Source organism: Pan paniscus, chromosome 2 (assembly GCF_029289425.2).
Source record: "Pan paniscus chromosome 2, NHGRI_mPanPan1-v2.0_pri, whole genome shotgun sequence".
Lineage (NCBI taxonomy): Eukaryota > Metazoa > Chordata > Mammalia > Primates > Hominidae > Pan > Pan paniscus.
The window spans coordinates 12,117,095-12,137,356 of NC_085926.1; the positions used below are offsets into that span (position 1 = coordinate 12,117,095).

Sequence of the window (20,262 nt, forward strand, 5' to 3'; positions counted from 1 at the left end):
ATAAAATGAAGAATCATAAAAAATTTCAAAATAGAAATAATGAAGAATAATAAAATGAATAATAAAAGATTTCAAAATAGAAATAATGAATATTATGAAGATAATATAGAGAATGATGGAGGGGGCACAGAGGAAACTACTTTTGTTCAGATAGTCAGTAGAAACATAGGAGGGAATATGTGAGCTGAGACTTACACATTAAAAAAGAAGCAGGACATGCAAAAATCTGAGGGAAAGACGTACAAAAGCCCAAGAGGACAGATAATGTTTCAGGAATACATTAAAGGCAGAGTCATTTAATTCTAACAAACTTTAGAAATGGGTACTGTCCTTACCTTATAGATGAAGAAACAAGGAAGTAAAAGAGCCCAAGTTCAGACAGCAAGTAGAGGACCTGAGATTTAAACCCAGATTAGTCTAGCTCTAAAATTCACACTCTTTCCACTGTGCCACTCAGCAGTTGATGAAAATGCAAAATTTCATGCAAAATGAGAAGGCATGAAGAACTTTTTTCTGTGTAACATGGTGGGGAGGGCACTCTTCCTTCTTTTTCATTCAGGGAGTGTGTATACCCCAGCCAGAAGATGTAAATGGCTATTTGTTTTTGTCATCTGATAAACATATGGTATTGTGTATTTTTGTGTGATATTGTTTTGTGTATTATGGTTCCTTGTTCCCTTAAGTCCCAGGTGGGCAGGTGTCCTCTGCTGGGAATCAAGAAATAGGTCTTTACTGAGAGTGTTGTTATGGGCTGAATGTTTGTGTCCCCCAAATTTATATGTTGAAGCCCTAACCTCTAATATGATGGTATTTGGAGGTGGGGCCTTTGGGAGGTGTTTAGGTTGAGATGAGGTCATGAGAGCGGGGCCCTCACGATGGTGTTAGTGTCCTCATAAGAAGAGAGACCACGGCTTGCTCACTGTCCTTCACATGTGAGGACACAGAGAAGGCAGCTGCAAACCAGGAAGAGTGCCCTCACCAGGAACTGAATCTGCTGGCACCTTGATCTGGACTTTCTAGCCTCCAGATCTGTGAGAAATAAATGTTATTTAAGCCAGCCAGTCTATGGCATTTTGATATAGCAGCCCAAGTGTGTGTGTGTGTGTGTGTGTGTGTGTGTGTACATATATATGTGTGTGTGAGTATACATAGGTATATGTGTGTCTGTACATATATACACAGATGTGTATGCATCTCTGTGTGCGTGTGTGTGTGTGTGCATGTGTGTGTGTTATAAAGAATTGGCTTTCACAGTTAAGAGGCTGAGAAGTCCCAAGATCTGCAGTGGGCAAATGGGAAACCCAGGAGAGCTAATGATAGTTCCAGTCCAAGTCTGAAGGTCTGAGAACTGGGAGAGCCAATGGTATAAGTTTCAATCTGAGTCCAAAGGCAGGAGAAAAGCTATGTCCTTGCTTGAAGACAGGGAGAAAGAGCAAATTCTCCTGTACTCCACATTTTTGTTCTAATCAGACCTTCAGTGGGTTAAATGATGTCCATCCTCAGTGGGGAGGGCAATCTGCTTGACTCAGTCTACTCATTCAAATGTTAATCTCATCCAGCAACACCCTCACAAACACATTTAGAAATAATGTTTAAACAAATATCTGGGCACCTGTGGCCTAATCAAGTTAACACATAAAATTAACTGTCATAGATGTGCTTTGTATAAGGCAGTGGTGAGTATGAAGTTGAGTTGTTGGAGAATAGGAAGGATATATAAGACACAGTATGCACTATCAGGAGGCTTCTGATACAGAGGAGAAAAGAGACACAAATTAAAAATCAGCTGATGATACTAGACTGTCTGTTTAAAGTGACAAATCAACAGGTTTCATTCAGGCTAGGCTTCCAGAAGGAGGAGAAACTACTGCAGGAGGGGAGGTCAGGGAAGATTTCCTAAGGAGGCAGAACTTGTTTTGGACCTTGAAGAATTATGGCAGGGGTGATTTCACAGTGGTCCAAGGCACAGGGGCTGGGAAACTGTCTGAATTATAGAAGGAGTAGGGCAGGGCTCCTGCATATGCTTATGCAGGTTGTTCACTGTACAAGGACATCTATCTGAGGAGACAAGTAGGGGCTGGGATGCAGCCCCACATTCCACTCACCAATCCAAGTGCCCTGGTGCAGGAGTGTGTCCTGCAGGCATCCTGAAGAAGAGGTGCCTTTTTCTAATTCCTATGGAGACACTGAAGCAGACTTAAAAGAAGAGATATTAGTTGCAAACAGAAGGGTGAGACCAAATCATGGAGGACATTTCCTTGTATCTAGACTGCTACCAAAGGATGGGAACATGCAGCTCTGGTGACAGCGGTGACTGTGGGTGTGATTTGTGACCGTACAGTGGAGGTAGACCTGCAGTATTCAAGATGCTAGGAGCCTTACATATCTGGCATAAAATAAAGCCAAATCTTCAAAATTATATTTGCCTGCTCTTCAAAGCAAACTTGATAACTGACCCACTTTGCTCCAATATCAAATCAGCCTGATTTAATTTTATAAGCCAGTCATGGAAAGAAAATCTGTCCCGTGACTCCACAGCATTCTGTTCTGTAGCTCCACTATAATTACAGACAAATGCATCTAATCTTCCCGTCATGTGTTCTCCTGAGTTACAGGATTCTTTTTTTTCCCCTGTATTTGATAATCTTGTTATCTTGTGATACTGCATCATTTAATTATTCCCCAAAATAGAGATCTTCAGAAAATCTATTCAGAAAAAGTGATTTGCTGTTCCCAACTGAAATCACAGCTGGGATGTTTACACAGAAATTAGTTATTTTCAGATCTTTGGGATTGCTGCTTTTCTTAAGAGATCTCATCTGCCACATAAGGCTGTTGAAGCCTCCCACAGATCACCTGATGAAATTTCATAAACTCCAGAGAAGGCATTCACAGAGGTCTTCAAGCCTAGGACTCTGTATTAGATTGAGCCTGGTTGCTCTCTCTGATTTTTTTCTTTTTCTTTTTCTTTTTCTTTTTTTTCTTTTCTTTTCTTTTTCTTTTTCTTTTTTTTTTGAGACAGGGTTTCACCATGTTGGCCAGGCTGCACTTGAACTCCTGGGCTCAAGTGATCCTCCAGCCTCAGCCTCCCAGGTAGTTTGGACTGCAGGCACACGCCATAGCACTCAGCTGTCCTCTGATATTAACCTTCAGATATCTAGCTGTGTTCAGTAACTCTATAAACATTTCATGTGTCAAACAGTAGGACAGGCTTTGGTAACACAAAATGAATAGAGCAGAGTCCTCACCTAAGGAAGTATATGGTCTCTAAACTTGATCATCAAAAGAGTTGGAATTTAATTTGACTAGCTCTGCCACCTTCTAACTGCTACCTTTAAGCAAGTCAGTTAATTCATCTGAGCCTCATTTTTCTATAAAACCAGTAACATTAAGATGACATTCTTGTAAGAGGCATATTGTGAGGATTAATTTGGGTGATCTGAGATGAGTGATTTGATTTGTGTAGGGTCACTCAGTGTTTGTTTTTTCTTTCCCTCCTCCTACACACCCATGTGTTGCCTTTGTATCTTTACAGACTGAAGACGACTCATTATTTTAGCTTTACTAAAATCAGAGCCATTTCATTTTGTTCTGTTTTTCTCTGGACCATTTCTACTTTCATCATGTCACTTTTGTCCAGATAAGTGGACCTAATATGCTGTATCATAAATAGGAAAGCATTACAGCTTGTACAAGATGGGGTCAGGGCATGAGTAGCCCTTTATGTTGGGTTTCCATAAGCTTTCTAGTGATAACTAACATTTTTTTACCTTTCATTCTATCTTTTTGGTTTTTGCCTGTTACAGCTCACAGGACTGTCTTCAGGAAACAATTTTCTGTCATTCCAGGTTCCTTTACCAGATTGTAGTTGAGCATTCCAGTTCATGATCCTCTGATAAGATTATTTCCCCTGAATGTGTTTTCTTACACTTAGGCACATGAAAACTCCTCTGCCACTTTTCTGCCCACGTCCACATCTTCTTTCAGTTTACCCCTAATCATCTTGGCATTTTAATCCCTGGAAGAGCTGAATGCCATCTGCAACCTTGGCAATTTCCCCATGCACTCTCTTCCACATCATTTATATGAAAGTTAACTAAGACACCATGCAGCTTGCTCTCTATCTAAGAAGTGCCTTACTTGCAGAGCATTTGATATAACAATTTAATCAGTGAATTAATATCAAGGACCAGCCACAGAATGTTGCCTTTATCTGGGAAAGTATTCATGTCTTCCTATTCTTTGTTTCTTATTCTGAACCAAACCAATGATCCATAACAGAAATTTCTCCAGGTACTGAAAGTTTTATGGTCCATAAATTAGATAACAAATCCAAATTTGAGTTGAGAACCCCTTTAATGTAAAGCCTGACTGTTTGAGGTCTTATTTATGTCTCTGTTCCAGAACATCTACAGTGGGAGTTCTATAAAGTGTTATGTCATTTCATTAAATCTGATTTTTTAAATGTCGTTGTCATTTCCCAGCTAGCTACTAAGCTCCTAGACCTAATCAATCAAGTGATTAATTGAATTGTCAGGTGAATGCTGTGCAATAGGTATTGGTCCTCCAAGTGCCAGTAAAATAGAAAATTCTGAAGTCTAATTACTACACTGGCTTCTGAAATGATCTTAAGCACTGATTCATTCCCTTCAGTCTTCTCCACATTCCAGAGAAAGCAGTCTCTCAGATCTTAGGCATATCTGACTGTATGATCTCTCTGCTTAAAATCTTTCAGTATTTTCTGAGACAGTTGGGAAAACTTGAATACAGACTCAGTAAAGATGTTAATAAAATTAATTTTGTTTGGTGAGACAATGGCATGGCACTTATATTTTAAAAGTCATTATCCTAGAATATCGGCAAATTAATACAGATGAAGTAGATTAGAGATTACCTGGGACTGAGGGGAGAGGGGAATGGGCACTTATTGCTTATTGGCTACAGAGTTTTTGTTTGGGATGATGAAAAGTTTTGAAAAATAGATAGTGGTGGTGGTTGCACGACATTGTGAATACCATTGAAGTGTATACGTAAAAGTGGTTAAAATGGAAAATGTCGTTATGTCTGTTTTGCCACTGTAAATCATAAAAATAACAATCATTAACAATGCTTAAAAATTGACAGGATAAATGACATGATGTTTGGGACTTACTTTAAAATACTCAAACCATAGTCTCAACAACAAAAACAGTGAGGGTAATAGATGAAAAAGATTGGTAAAATGTTGATGATTATTGTGGATATTTCTGCAGTGAAAAGTTGTAAAAAATCATATGGAGACTAGCCCTCAAGTTCCAGAGACTCCACCTGACATTTAAAGCCCTTTGCTCTGCCACTTCCCTGCCTTGGGAACCTCTGGTCTTCACTGTTCAGCCAGCAGCGTGCTGGGCCCCGGTAGTGCCCAGAGCCTCACCCAAGCTTCTGTGCGTTTGCCCTTACATTTCAATTCTGCATCCTCCTTCCTATGTGGCTAATTCCTACTCATTCTTTAAGACTCAGTTCAGTCTCTTTGGAGCATTCATGGACTTCTCCAGGCAGGGAGAATGGCTCCCTCCTTTGGGTTCCCATAATGCTGTGCTTGTATGTCTACTGCAGTTGATACCCTGAATTATAATCTTTTATTTTTGTTTCTGTCTCTCCACTGACATATGAGGTAGAGGAAACTTGCTTTCCACTGTACATCCTCCTGGACTATATGAAACTTTTATTATTGTTTTAGTTGTGTGCTTAAATTTTTTTTTAAAGGAAAAGATTAAAAGGTAGAAATGTGAGTGCTAGATGTAAATCTGAAGAGTTGAGTGGGAACTTAGCAGTGACCCCCATGTAGATATTGGCGTCCTTTTGTAGACTGTGCTTTCTGTACTTTGTTATCACTAATGGTTGCCAGTTTTTATAGTTCCAGCACCTACCACTGGATGCTCAGTAAATTTTTGCTGAATTTAGTGACAAACCACGGCGTTTCTTTCTACAAGTTGCAAAAGCCAGCTATCCAGCTTCTTTGAGGGAGAGAAGTGGATGCATACTTGTTAGAAGAGACAATTAATGTTTGGGTATGGTTTTTCAGAGCAGCAAATAAGCAGCTGGAGGGATACCCCTGTGCCAGTAGAGTCTGTGGGTATTCAGCCAGTGCAGTGAGTGGTGAGCTGTGACTGCAATCAGCTGCAGTACTCATCTTGCCAGTGGGTGGCGGCCGGCGCTCACAAACTTGCACCAGGACAGGCAGGCATGATTTTTACCCTAACAGTGTAGGTGGGGAAATAGGAATCTCCTACTATTTCTAGTTTATTTTATAACTTCTTGAAGCCTTCAGATGTTTGGTTGAAAGAACAAGGCCTGAGTCAGAGTCAGTAAGAGCTAGAAACTAGCACCTTGTTAAAGGTAAATGTCTAGACCAGTGCTAGATATTTACTAGGTGCTGGACTGTTTACAGAGCTCTGGGAAGTCTTTTCCTCCCTAAATGCCTTCTGGAGTATGTGAATCCATCTTCAGTGCTGTCATCTTCTAGTCTGAGATTTGATCCTTATGCAAATTCCAGTCATCTTGGGAGGATTTATACTCTAGGCTGTTTCAGGTCCATTAGCTCCAATATAGACAGAGATTGAAAAACAGATTTTCATGTGGAGGAGGAGAGGAAGGAAAGAACTTGACCCTCAGGATTGATACATGTGAGAAGAAGATGGCAGGGCCTGCAGAAATAGGCTCTGTCCTGAGGGTGCTCTCTTCTGGTTTTCTCCAGTGGTCCAGCCCAAACCACCACTCCTAACATCCCAGTCAATAAGCAAGTCCTGATTGTGAGGCCACTAAGTCACAGCTTTGTGAAGGATTTGGAAATTTATGGATATAATGATTATATTTGTACAGGCCTAGAGCATATAATCAAACAATAAGACATAATCAGTATTTAAAATCAAAAATTTTCTGAAAAATCCAAGACTCACATATGGATCATCCCTGCTCTGAAGCATTGTTACATAATCTAGTGGTCTGAGGCGTAGGTGGGGGAGCAGTGTCTGATTATTAGACAACCGACTTTGAAAGGTGGTATCAGATGATGATGCTGTGAGCCAAATATCGTGAGCAGACAATAAATGTGATGAAAGTTCAGAAAAGGAAGAAGCCATGTTGGCTCTAGTCATATTAAAATAGCATAAATGTTTGCTGCTTTTTGCTAACAGTGCTTCATATTTGCATAAATTTCAGCATTTCCAAAACTTTCATGTCATCTGATTCCATTAAATCTTCACAACCACCTGTGAGCCAAACATTATTAAATGAGGTAAAATACATAAAACACTTAGAATAGTGCCTAGTACATCACAGGTGTTCACTATTAAGATCACCATTAGCCCTATTTTATAAATGACACAACTAAGACTCAGAGACGTATTATTTGCCCAAAGTCACACAGCTGAAAAGTGGTAGAAGTAGGCCTGAACCTAGCTTCCCTGGCTTCCATTTCTAGAACTCTTTCTCCATTATCCCATGCATAAAAGAGGGCATATTTAAGCTAGGCTTGCCTGGGTTGGGCCAAGTTTTGTGGGGGCGTTAGGAGAGAAGTCTCTGAAATCATATTCCTCAGCCTCACAAGCCCTAGTTGTTAGGTGGATGGGAATTGATGAAGGTATTCACTTCCTTGAGTAACAAGAGTTAAATCTAGAAGCTTCTGCTCATTTTAGCAATAAGGGGAGATGGTTCATTACCTGGTCCATCAAGGAAGCTGCAAGCCATTAAACTTACATAGATCCTCAGCTGCTAGGCTTGTTAAGAAAAATGTTACAATAGGGGGAAATTGACAACACAGGCACTACAGATATTTTTAGTCTGTGTTTCAAGGATGTACATGTTGGGTTCTGTTTAGGATTGAGCACAAGGGGATGAATTTAGATTTATGTGACAAGACTGCCAATCAGAAAGTTCATATTGGCGGGGCATGGTGACTCACTCCTATCATCCCAGCACTTTCAGAGTCCAAGGCAGGAGGATTGCTTGAGCCCAGGGGTTCAAGAACAGCCTGGACAACATAGTGAAACCTTGTCTGTACAAAAAAAAGTTTAAAAATTAGCCTGGCGTGGTGGCATGTACCTGTAGTTCCAGTTACTCTGGAGGCTGAGGCAGGAGGATCACTGGAGCTCAGGCAGTCGAGGCTACAGTGAGCTATGATTGCACCACTGCACTCTAGCCCGTGCAACAGAGCAAGATCCTGTCTCAAAAAAAAAAAAAAAAAAAAGTCCGTACTGGGCATCTTATCTGTTCCTATCTTATGCAAGGGACTGTGTGGGAAAACTAAGGGAAGTAGAGTAGTTTTCCCAGACTTTCAAATGCTGGTAAGAGTGGTATCATCTTTTTCTTGGGTGGGGGACAGTTTGGGAATATCAGTAAAAACCGTAACTGTGTCTGTTCCTTGTACCAGCACTTCTGTCATAAATTATTCATCCTATGGATATATTTTTAAATGTAAGCCATTGTAGCACTGTTTGTAATAGCAAAAACAAGAAACTAGAAATCGAATGTGCTCACCAATATATAATGCCAATGCCAATAAATGTTTACCAATAAAATACTGTATGTCCTTCAAATGGAATTTCATGCAACTATTAAAAAGGAAGAGGCCCATCAATATGTGCTGAAAGCATATCACTAAGATAAATTTTTAAGTGCAAAAAACAAAAGTTTAAAAAAATTTATGTAGCATGCCATATGTATGTGTTTGAAGCATATATGTATGCAGGTATAGCCACACATTTTTTCCCCTCCACTGGAAGTATATGCTTATAATTGATAATGGGAAGTATATGTGATAAGAGAGGAATGGGAAAAAAGAACATTTTACATTTTGTTTTATCCTTTTATATAATTTTAAAGATTGATTGATTGATTGGTTTAACCACATGATATACTATTTTTAAAAAATTTAAGCCTCCCTAAGGTCATACAACCAGGAAAGGGTACAGCTAGAATTCACACCCCAGATTGTGATTCCAGAGCCCATCCTCTGGATTCTAGCACACTGCCGTGTACTAGTGTTCTCTTAGTATCAGGAAAGACTTCTATCATTTGCTAGCAAGTTACACAATTTTTCATGAAAATACCTAGAATCAAAATGTCCAAGAGCCTGGAGCTGCAAGAATGTGCTCATTCTCCAGAAGAGGGCTCTGTGCCCCATCTGCCGGCCATCTTGGCTCCTTTTCTGTAAGGTTGTGGCTCAGCCAAGACAGGTCAGTGACCCTGGGCCAGGAAACACACACTAAGATTTCCAACAGGACAAATTACCTTAAGGAAAAGGCATTAGGATAGCTAGAGAGGTGGGGGTGGAGGGAAGGCATGAAAACAGTTCATTAGCCAACTTGGTCAATGGGCAGGTGCAGGAAGTGGCAGATAAACCCAGCCAGAATCTATAAATATATTTCAATATCAGTGTTCAAAACCCACAAAATAAATGAGTGAATTAAGAAACTTGGCAGCATGTAAGCACCTAGATGTAAACTCTTAGTTCTAGCCTTAACTCCCATGAACTTTTCTTTCTGATTTGGGCATGTTATTTAATTGTCCTGGGCTTCAGTTTCCCCATCAGCCAAATGGACCACATTATCTCTCTTGGCTCCTTCACAGAGTTGTGAGGAACAACTAGGGCAAGGAACATGCTTTGCAAATGCAAGGCATCATACGAAATGCGAGGTTATTGTTAATGTCTCTGAGATTTACCTCACAGAAGGAGAGCTATTTTGAGACAGGAAAATAGGAGGAAGCATCAGAAAAGCATTGCTGATAACAAGGTAGACATACCTCACCAATGAAAGAAAGGGATCTCATGGGTCATTCACTCCAGTTCCTCCTTTTTATAGTCATGGACAAAAACCTGCAGAGTCCAAGGTCTGCAGAGAAGTGATAGTGCCATACTAGACTCTATTAGTTAAACCTGTAAATAAAATGGAATAGTAGCCAAAGAAAGGGAATATACTACAGGGCCCCTGCCTGAGGGGCTCACTGAGCTGTGAATGTTGATCAGGGTCCTGGAAACAAGCTGGTGTGAAGCTTAATAAGAAATTGGGGCAGAGGTGGGGGGTGGACTTAAGTGGTCCAGCTCCAGGATGGCTGAGTGCCTCAGAGGAGCAATTTGAGGGTGGCCAGGGACTTGGATAGGACAAATGACAACTTCCTAGAACGGGGTGTTCCAGAACCCATAGAGAAAAGGAAACTGCCTGGCCTCGTCCCGGGTAGTTGACAGGAACCAGGGTAGGAAGTATTTGTAGTGGGACTAATGCTCACATCATTAAGTCCCTTGTGAGTGGAAGAAGGAAAATGGGAATAAATGCAATGCGGCACACACAGGGCAAGTCCGTTTTTGTAGTGGTGTGAGCAGAGATGGAGAGAATAGATCACCAGGGGGAGACAGTGCCTGCAGTGTGAAGGGCAGTGGGCTCAGAGTGCCACAGACTTAGATGTGAATACTGGCTCTGCCACTAACTTGCTATAGGGCCTTGAATACACCATTTTCAATTCTGAATCTTGGTTTCCTTGTCTCTGAAATGAAGCCCTTTCTCTGTATCTTATACGTTGTTAGGACTAAATGAGATGTTCTTGAAAACAACTTGCATGTAATTCCTAGAACATGATGCCCAATAAATATTGGTTTATTCCTTCATTTTGGGGACAAACTCCCAAAAAATCTCCAATGAAATATTACAGTTGGAAATTTCAAGCACTGGAAAAGCAAGCTCAACTTACCTAATAGGTAGAATATGGAAAGGCCCTTTTGACAAATGGAGAACCAGCCTAAAAGGACAGATAAGGAAATCTAATGTGGGGAGGGCAGGTTAGAAGCAAAGTAGGAATTAATATAAATATAAGCATAAAAATATCTGCTTATAAGGGATTAATTACTTATTACAGGGGATTAATTAATGCATTAATGTGAGGTTCCTCTAGATCTGTGACAAACTGGGAAGATACTATGTACTGTGTAACTCACCTTGACCCATTTTCTTGACTGCTCAGAAATGTGGGCTAAGTTTCGTGTTCAAATGCAATGGCTTCCCTCAGTCTTTTCCCGCTACCTTCTATTTTGGTCTAATTAATTTCCTCTCATTCATTGATTGTTCTTTAATCCTTATTTTGTTGGTTATATTTTTAAATTACTAATTGCCTCAGGTCCTCTTTGTATGGGTATGAAGAAGTAAAGTGATAATAATAGTTTCTTTAAAAACTAAAAATCCAAGGGTGGATACCAAATAGAAAACCGTAGTAAAACGAAGGATCAAGGAAAATAAGGAAACTGCAGAGATGTATAAAGCTGATCTAGCCTTTATGAAGAATAAAACTGGGGAAATTCCTATTTCTAGATGCGTTTTATAGCTAAAAGACCAGAGATGTTATAACAAAACCTGATAATGAAGGGATGTTTTGGATTATTTTATAGATGGGTAAATTGAGGTTAAAAGAGAGGAAATGGTTTGTCTTATGGTGATCTCATAGCAGAATGTGGATCAGAACCCAGGTCTCTTGACCCTCATTCTGGAGATCTGTCTGCTGTGGTCCTCTTCTTTGTAATAGTAAATGTCTGACTTTAAATACTTGCACAAAACTAATTTGTGTGGGTTTATTCTTTTCTCCAGGGCCAAGTGCTTTCGGGGCAAAAAAGTCCTTGGAGATTATGATATCAAGGTGGAACAGGTAATCAGCCTGAAGCCCAGAGCTGCATCCGCGTCATCACAGTTTCCTCTTGACATGCCAGAGTGAACCATCTCGTTCTGCTGAGTGGAATACTGTGTCCATCATTGGGTTCTGGACTCTGCATCTCCTCTCTCTCCTATCCTTTCCCCAGGACCTTTCTGTCTGTGAGGCATGGTCCTGGAGTCTGCATCTTTTCATTTCTCTGATTCCTTTTTATGGCTCTAGTGTCTGTAGATGAGCAAGCAGTTTGGTTCTTAGCACCCTCTTGCAGTGTAAGGTTCCCAGACTGAGGAAAACTTTAGAGGTCTTCCCAGAATATTGCACGTTACCTCCGTATTGTTGGTGGCAAGATATTTCTCGGTAGGCACATGTCTGCCATTCAGGTATGCTGCCCCGAGTGATGGCTCCTTTGGGTCTGAGGCTGTACTTTAGAGGAAACTTAGAAAAGAACACTTCCTTGTTTTAATACAGTGAATCACAGAAAGTCCATTTTTTTTTTTTTTTTTTACCTTCCTCCATCCTTTGCTTCATAATAAATAGTGATTGGGTCCATTTGGGGAAGAAGAGGACATTCAGTTTCAACAATGCATGTATTTCCTATGTGATAAAAGAAGTTTCTCATCATTCATTATACAGTGTGTTATGACTTACTGACTGTTTTCAAACAACTTGTTACATAGGCAAGATTGATAAAAATTATTCCCATTTTATAGATCGGGGAAATGGAAACCTAGAGAGTACAAGTAACTTGCTTAATGTTTTATGCAGCTAGGTAGGGGGAAAGCAGAACTAAAAACTAGTTGCCTAAATTTAGACCTAGTGCTTTTATGTTGAAACTGATAAAAAGATATTTGTCTCAGTCCACATTCTCTCTCTGTAGAGAGGCAGCACAAAGGATGCTGGGCTGGGAGTTAGAGGACCTGAGTTTCGCTCCTTTCTCTGCCAATGATAAGTTTTGTTTGTCCTGAAAAGTTACTTAACTGCTCTGAGCCTCAATTTCCTCCTTTGGTAAATGGGGATAATTATCTCTGTCCCACCTTCATCACAGTGTTGCTATTAGAATTAGACTAACTCAGTATGTGAACATGTTTTGAAAACTGTATATAAATGTTTGGTGGTAGGGATGTTGCTGCTGCTATGTAGAGGACTTGGTGAAGTCAGGATTGTGAACTTATTCCCCTATTATTATTTTCCAGGCAGAATTTTCAGAGCTCAACCTGGTGGCCCATGCAGATGGCACCTATGCTGTGGATATGCAGGTTCTCCGGAATGGCACAAAGGTTGTCCGGTAAGGGTCTTTCCGTCCTCAGGATCATTGTGACTGTCTCCAGAGTTACTACCTCTGGCTCAAAGAGGTGGTTTCTAAGTCAGGTGTTGGAGTGAGATAGCAGTGCTATGTATGGTATACAGAACTTAATGATGTGTGTTGTGCAGAAATAGTAGAAAAGACAGAGAAAGCCAGCTTCTCGCTGAGCTTAGTCCAGTGGTAGAGAAAACAACCTGAAGCTTCACAGACTGAGAGCTCACTTAGAGATAACTGGATTCCTTATAGGATTATTTCCCCCAACCCCTTCAGCCAGTGCAGCTCTGTGCTTTTATCCTGCATACATTTCCCTTGGAAAACAGAGTTCCATTGCTTTAAAACAAACAAACAGACTTGAAAATGTCTGATGTAGTTCAGCCTTCCATTTTACATTGATTTGCTTAGATTCCCCTAGTGAGTTGTGGCAGAGCCCTGTCTTCTATGTGAGATCACTTGACTCTCCATCCTGTATTCTTTCTATATTCCTCATTCCTGGGAACTCCTAAGTCTGTTAGAAAAACCTAGGGCTGGAAGAGACATGGTGGGTGGAAGAAAATTAGCAATTATTGAGCACTTACATGCCAGGTGGTGTGCTGGATGCCTCATAGATGTGATGTTGTCATACTCACAGAATTTTGTGAGGGAGGTAATGAGAATTCCAGACTGGAAAGTGGCGGAGCTGGGAGAGGGGGCGGCGGGAAATGGTTTCAACAAGTGTTATTCTTCCCAGGAGCTCAGTATGGCTTCAGGTTTTCAGACATCAGTCTTGTTCCAAGAAGAGTCTTCACCTCACTGTCTTCTCCACCTCAATCTACAGTAACCTGACAGGCTTCCAGTGTCCAACAGGAACTGGATTGGTGACAGGAAAGGCCAGACTGGAGGTGTCTGGGACCTAACAACAGGAAATATGAGCTTGTCCATTCTGAAGATCAAGAAAGAAGACAGAAAAAGAGATGTCCATCTGGGTGGGGAGTGAGTTCAGGTAGCCCCTACAAGAGAAAATGGATGGGCTCCTCCAGCTGTAGGTAGAGAGGGTAATGGGGATGCATGAACGCAAGCAGGTGGTGACAGAGAGGCCCAAAAGCAGGGCAAGAATAATGGCAGGCCCTTCTGGGTACCAGGGTAGGAACTCAGGGGCTGGCCACAGTGTACAGCTCAATTCCTGTAACTGGGGTGCAGGATTGGAGTTGTATTTCAGGCATACAGCTGGTGCCAGCTTCCCAGGGACACAAGAAGGTCAGAGCAGCTCTAACAGATGCCATATTTCTGTTTGTTTGTTTGTTTGTTTGTTTAATAGATTGAGGGGATTCATGTACAGATTTGTTACACGAATTATGTACATTATGTAATGGTGAAGTTTGGGGTTCTAGTGTTCCATCACCCAAATAGTGAGCATCATATCCAATAGGTAATTTTTCAGCCCTCATCCCCCTCTCATCCTCCCCTCTTTTGGAGTCTCCAGTGTCTATTGTTTCCATCTTTATGTCTGTGTGTACCCATTATTTGGCTCCCACTTATAAGTGACAAATGCAGTATTTGATTTTCTGTTTCTGAGTTACTTCACTTAGGATAATGGCCTCCAGCTCCATCTTTGTTGCTGCAAAAGACATGATTTTATTTTTTTAATGACTGTGTTGTATTCCATGGTGTATGCTATATATATTTTCTTCATCCAGTCATCCACTGATGGATACTTAGGTTGATTCCATGACTTTGCTACTCTGAATAGTGCTGCAATAAACATATGAGTACGGGTGTCTTTTAATATGATGATTTATTTTCCTTTGAGTAGATACCCAGTAATGGTATTGCTGGGTCATATGGTAGTTCTACTTTTAGTTCTTTGAGAAATCTTTATATTGTTTTCTGTAGAAGTTGTACTAATTTACATTCCCACCAATGATTTAAAAGCTTAAGTCCTCGAGTGGCCAAGGAAGGCTCCTTCAACCCTCACTTTAAAAGACTAATCTCAGCCTGGGTGGGGCTGGGGCTGGAGGTGGTGGGCGGATGGCTGCCTGGGCAGAGAACCAAGTAGGTCATTGTATATCATATGATTCTGCTGAGGCTTAGTGCCTTGGGAGTAGATGCTGCCACAGAACTGACTCTCTGGGAAGGTGGGGTTTCTCTGAAGCTCAGACATAAAAACAGGGGCCGTGGTCCTCTGGAATAGTGGTGGCTAGAAGCTTTGCTGGCTAGAGGGGAAACGCAGGAGCTTTCCCATGCATGGGAACACTCTGTACTCTCAGGGCTTCCTGTAGCCATTGCTCAACCTCAGTTCTGCGAAAAATATTTGTACCCCTCCCTAGCCTCCGCTTTGGAAGAATAACATTGGGAAGTCTGGCATCTGTCCTCAACCAGCCTGGCCCCTTGCTCTCCTGGGGGCCTGATGAGGGCATTGCCTATTTTAAGGAGCAGCTTTAAGGAGTCAGAAGAGGACACTGAGATCATGGACCTCTGTGGCAGTGTGGTGAAGGGAGCCAAGTACTGTCTGTTGTCTTCAGTTTTCCAGGACCTGCTTTGAGCTCCAACTCGAAAGCCACAAGGAGCTTCAGGCTCTTATACGGCCTCATGAAGTCAAGGAAAAATATTTTTCACTTAAGGTGTGAGAGTCTAAAAGTGTTTCTTCCCTCCTAAGGGTATTTGTACCTTAGAAAAAGGCAGTGCTTAGCCCAGAGGAGAGAGGAAATGTCAGAATTCTGTTCCTCAAATCTCCTTTGGAAAGTACCATAATATTGGCCAGGCGTGGTGGCTCGCACCTGTAATCCCAGCACTTTGGGAGGCCAAGGCGGGCAGATCACTTGAGGCCAGGAGTTCAAGACCAGCTTGTCCAGCGTGGCAAACATGGCAAAACCCCGTCTCTACTAAAACTACAAAAAATTATCTGAGCATATTGGTGTGTGCCTGTAATTCCAGCTACTTGGGAGGCTGAGGCACAAGAATCTCTTGAACCTGGGAGGCGGAGGTTGCAATGAGCTGAGATCGCGCCACTGCACTCTAGCCTGGGCGACAGAGCAAGACTTGTCTCAAAAAAACAAAAAATACAAAAACCAAACAAACAAAAAAGGAGAGTACCATAATATCCCATTTCCCAGTCCAGAAAGGAATAATAATAGTAAAATTACAACCATTGCTCATGCATGCACACCCAGCACTTTGGGTGACTGACGTAGGAGAATTACTTGAGCCTAGGAGTTTGAGATCAGCCTGAGCAACATAGTGAGACCTCATCTCTCCAAACAGTGAAAAAATTAGCCAGGGGTCATGGCACTTGCCTATAGTCCTAGCTACTTGAGACGCTGAGGCAAGAGGATCACTTGAGCCCAGGAGTTCAGGAACAGCCTGGGCAACATAGTAAGACCCTGTCTCTCCAAAACATAAAGAATTAGCTGGGCATGGTGATGTGTGCCTGTAGTACTACTTACTTAGCAGGCTAAGGCAGGAGGATCACCTGAACCCAGGAGTTTGAGGTTACAGTGAGCTATGGTTGTGCCACTGCACTTCAGCCTGGGCAACAGAGTAAGACCTGTCTCTAAAATAACAACAGTAAAATGAGGGGCTTGGACTAGGTGGTTCCTAAGCCCTCTTCTTTATCTTGGGTTTTGGAAATGGGAACCAAAATGATATATGGCCTGAAGTGCTGGTTAATGGCAAACCTGCCTCTACCTTCTCACCAGGTCCTTCCGGCCAGACTTCGTGCTCATCCGGCAGCATGCATTTGGCATGGCGGAGAATGAGGACTTCCGCCACCTGATCATTGGCATGCAGTATGCAGGCCTCCCCAGCATCAACTCACTGGAATCCATATACAACTTCTGTGACAAGCCATGGGTGGTGAGTGAGGCCCCCTTCCCCCAAGTAAAAGAGTAGGATTCAGGCCCTACATCTCCCAGGTCCCTAGCAGGGACTCAAGATGCAGTAGGCCCCAGCCCCAGGAGGGTCCCTACATCTCCCAGGCCCCTAGGAGGGTCCTCAAGATGCAGTTGGCCCCAGCTAAGAGGATGTGAGAGGAGCTTCCCCTGGGACATGGGGGAGGGCTGGCCGTCAGAATAGCACAGCATCACCTGTCACAGGCTCAGCACCTTTGCTGCGGAGTGGACCTTTGGCCTCACAACAAAGTCGCACAAAGATACCGTGAAGAAGCCCTTATAGGTCTATAGGCTCTGCCCTTGGCCATAGGCTGCAATGATAAAAATGTCTGTTTCTTGCCTCCTAGAATGATTAAACTTTTGGAAAGGCCTGAGCCCAGTGACAACCAAGGGAATAGTCCAACTCAGGTAGTGACAGAGTCCTACCAAGTGGTTCAGCAACCTGAAAATGAAATTTATCCTCATGCATGTGAATCAAATACTTATGAGCTAGAAGTGTCTTGGAGATCATCAAAGCCTAACCCTAATTCTGACCTTAACCTTTCATGATAGAGATATGAAAATTAAAGAAGGAAAGTAAGGTGTAGAAAACTACTTACTATAGGATGCCAGTTTCTGAGATTTTTCTGTTAATTTCATTTAATCCTCACCTTACAAGGAAGATATCATTATTGTCACTTTTTACAGAGAAACAAAACCCAAAAAGGATTAAGTAACTTGCCAAAGTTACAGTGCCAGGATTTCTCTACATCCCACTGCCTCTCCCGTAGATTGAGGCTCCTATATAAGGAGGAAACTGTTCTGGTTTTCTCTTCCTTGGCCAATTTGGAAATCTAGGAGGGCAGTGGAAACTTTTAGGCAGATAGAAAAAGTGGGGCTAGGAGGGAGAGTGACTTATGATGGCTTTGGGGGCACTCTGGCTTCCCCTCCGACCACTGAGGGGACCCAGCTCCTCTGCTGGCTCTGCTACTCCAGGCTGGCCCTCTCAGAAGGTAACACCTACCCCTAATCACATCCTCATTGGCTTGCAGTATGCAGGCCTCCCCTGCATCAACTCACTGGAATCCATTTATAACTTCTGTGACAAGCCATGGGTGGAAAGTGAGGCCCCCTTCCCCCAGGTAAAAGGCTAGGATCCAGACCCTGCATCTTCCAGGCCCCTAGGAGGGACTTCTGGACCCCAAGATGCAGTAAGCCCTTCTTGTTTTGTAAAAATGAAATTTCAGCTGTCACACACCCTGGATTGCCAAGGTTCCTGGCACTTGTGGCTAATTGTGAAGTTTCCACGCCTTTATACCACTCAGAGAGCTGACGAGGGGTGTGTGTGTGTGTGTGTGTGTGTGTGTGTGTGTGTGTGTGTATGTATGTGTGTGTGTTAACCAAACAGATCTGTCACTTCTGCTCTTGATCTTTTTTTTCACCCTGGAACTAACAGCTTTCTTTTCCTTTTGAAGCCAGGGAGAGCTTGGAGTGTAAGAAAAAGATCAATGGACAAGTAGTCAGGAGGGCTGTGAGCTGCCATGGTTAAGGAGGGGGTTGGGTTCCCAAGCTCCACTTGTTCAGTCTTTCCTTCTGCGTGGCCTGAGGCATCTGGAATCCTAGATTCTGCAGAAACACGCTAACAGAGAGTGTGATTTTAGTATGTTGCCAATCACAGAAGAGCATATGTGAGACCTTTACCAAGTGTCTTTTTTGTGGACCTCCCCTTTCTCCTCAGTCACATGTCCTTCCTGCGGCACACGTGTCCTAACCCACGTGCACCCCCGGTACTTGTCAGAATTTGACTCTCTCCTAGTCACACAGGGTGATCCTGCTATTAGCAGCTTTTTCTGGGTGATTTCACTACTTATCAACCCTCTGACCGAACCTGTGCCCCAGTTTCTTCATCTGCAAACTGGGAATAATAGTAGCACCTGCCACCACTTTGACAGCCTGGTTGTTACAGGCTCCTAGTATATGGGTTCTCTTAAAGAAATCTGTGGCCAGACGTGGTGGCTCACGCCTGTAATCCCAGCACTTCGGGAGGCTAAGGCAGGCACATCGCGAGGTCAGGAGATCAAGACCATCCTAACTAACACAGAGAAACCCGTCTCTACTAAAAATACAAAAAAAATTAGCCGGGTGTGGTGGCAGGTGCCTGTAGTCCCAGCAACTTAGGAGGCTGAGGCAGGAGAATGGCGTGAACCCGGGAGGCGGAGCTTGCAATGAGCCAAGATCGCACCACTGTACTCCAGCCTGGGCGACAGAGCGAGACTCTGTCTCAAAAAAAAAAGAAATGTGTTCCCTGTTTTCTTTTCCTAAACTGTGCCAGAGGCCAGGGCAGGAAGAATGGGGAGAGCCTGTGGCTAGGGCTTTGCTCCTCCCGGGATCTGGGATCTGGTGAGGGGTCACACTCTCACCCATTCACAATCTGAGCACATTGCCTTGGGCCCTGCATGAGAACAGCAGGGCTCCCTGGCCAGACCCCAAGTTCTCCCTTCAGTTTCACTAAGCAGCTGCCACATGAATGACGTTTTACATATTGTTCTCTGCTAGTTCATGGGAGTGGACAAATTTGGTGACTGTGAGGGGAGGGTCCCTTTCAGTTGATGACTGGGTTGTGTTTCTCAATATCTTTACTATGACTGCTGTTGGTGTGAGGAGATACTTTGATTGGGTTGGAAAAGGCTCTGCCTTGCACAGCTGTGTCTCTGGGCACATTGCTGTTTCTGAAGTTGGTCAGGGCAAGCCACTGGGATTTGGGGAGCAGAAGTGGACCTGTCAATGAAAGCAGCATTCCAGACAAAGCAAGAATGGCACCACCCTTTATTGCTGCCAGTCTATCTGAAATTCTGTGAGTCTTTCTGGGTTTTTGGAGATAAGTGCACCAGAGTTAAATTAAATCATTTAATTTCCAGGAGTGATAGGCATAGGGACACATTACTCAAATGGATCTGGAATCCCATTTTTTTCCAAGAAATCTTTCTTGATTCATTGGATGAGTGGCTATAATGGACATATCTTCCTATTCATTGCCAACAGCACCCCCAGCTCCCAAATTCATTCTTTTGTCTATGTGTAGAGGAAACAGCCCTTATCAGATGTTACATTTGTTTAATTGGTGACTGTGTGGCTGTGATTTAATCTAAGTTTCCAGGGAGCTATGGGTTAGATGCCAAGCTCACTACCTTGAGCAGACAGGACTGCTGGAGAGGAGGGTGGGGTGAGCTCCCTGAGACCCAACAAGAGCCTGGGAACTGGCTGCCATTATTGTGTTGGCTGTCCCAGGGCTCTGGGAGTCTGCCACAGGCTGTCCTGGCATCTGTGTGGTGTCTGTGTAACTCCCCCACATGCTGGAAAGGTAGGGCCCCACATGTCTTGGTGCCATGCCAGAGCGTGGGCTGCAGCAGGACAGAGGTCGTTTGGCAGAGCTGGCATTAACTC

At 42.8% G+C, this 20,262-nt stretch overlaps 1 protein-coding gene across 1 annotated transcript in view; it reads left to right on the forward strand.

Annotated features, from left to right (window-relative positions):
• Positions 1-20,262, forward strand: part of SYN2 (synapsin II) — a 183,931-nt gene that overhangs the window by 121,008 nt on the left and 42,661 nt on the right. The window contains exons 2-4 of the mRNA XM_034955812.3: positions 11,613-11,670; positions 12,867-12,958; positions 16,648-16,804. Of these exons, the coding sequence (XP_034811703.2) occupies positions 11,613-11,670; positions 12,867-12,958; positions 16,648-16,804 (307 nt within the window). The remainder of the gene's footprint in view (positions 1-11,612; positions 11,671-12,866; positions 12,959-16,647; positions 16,805-20,262) is intronic.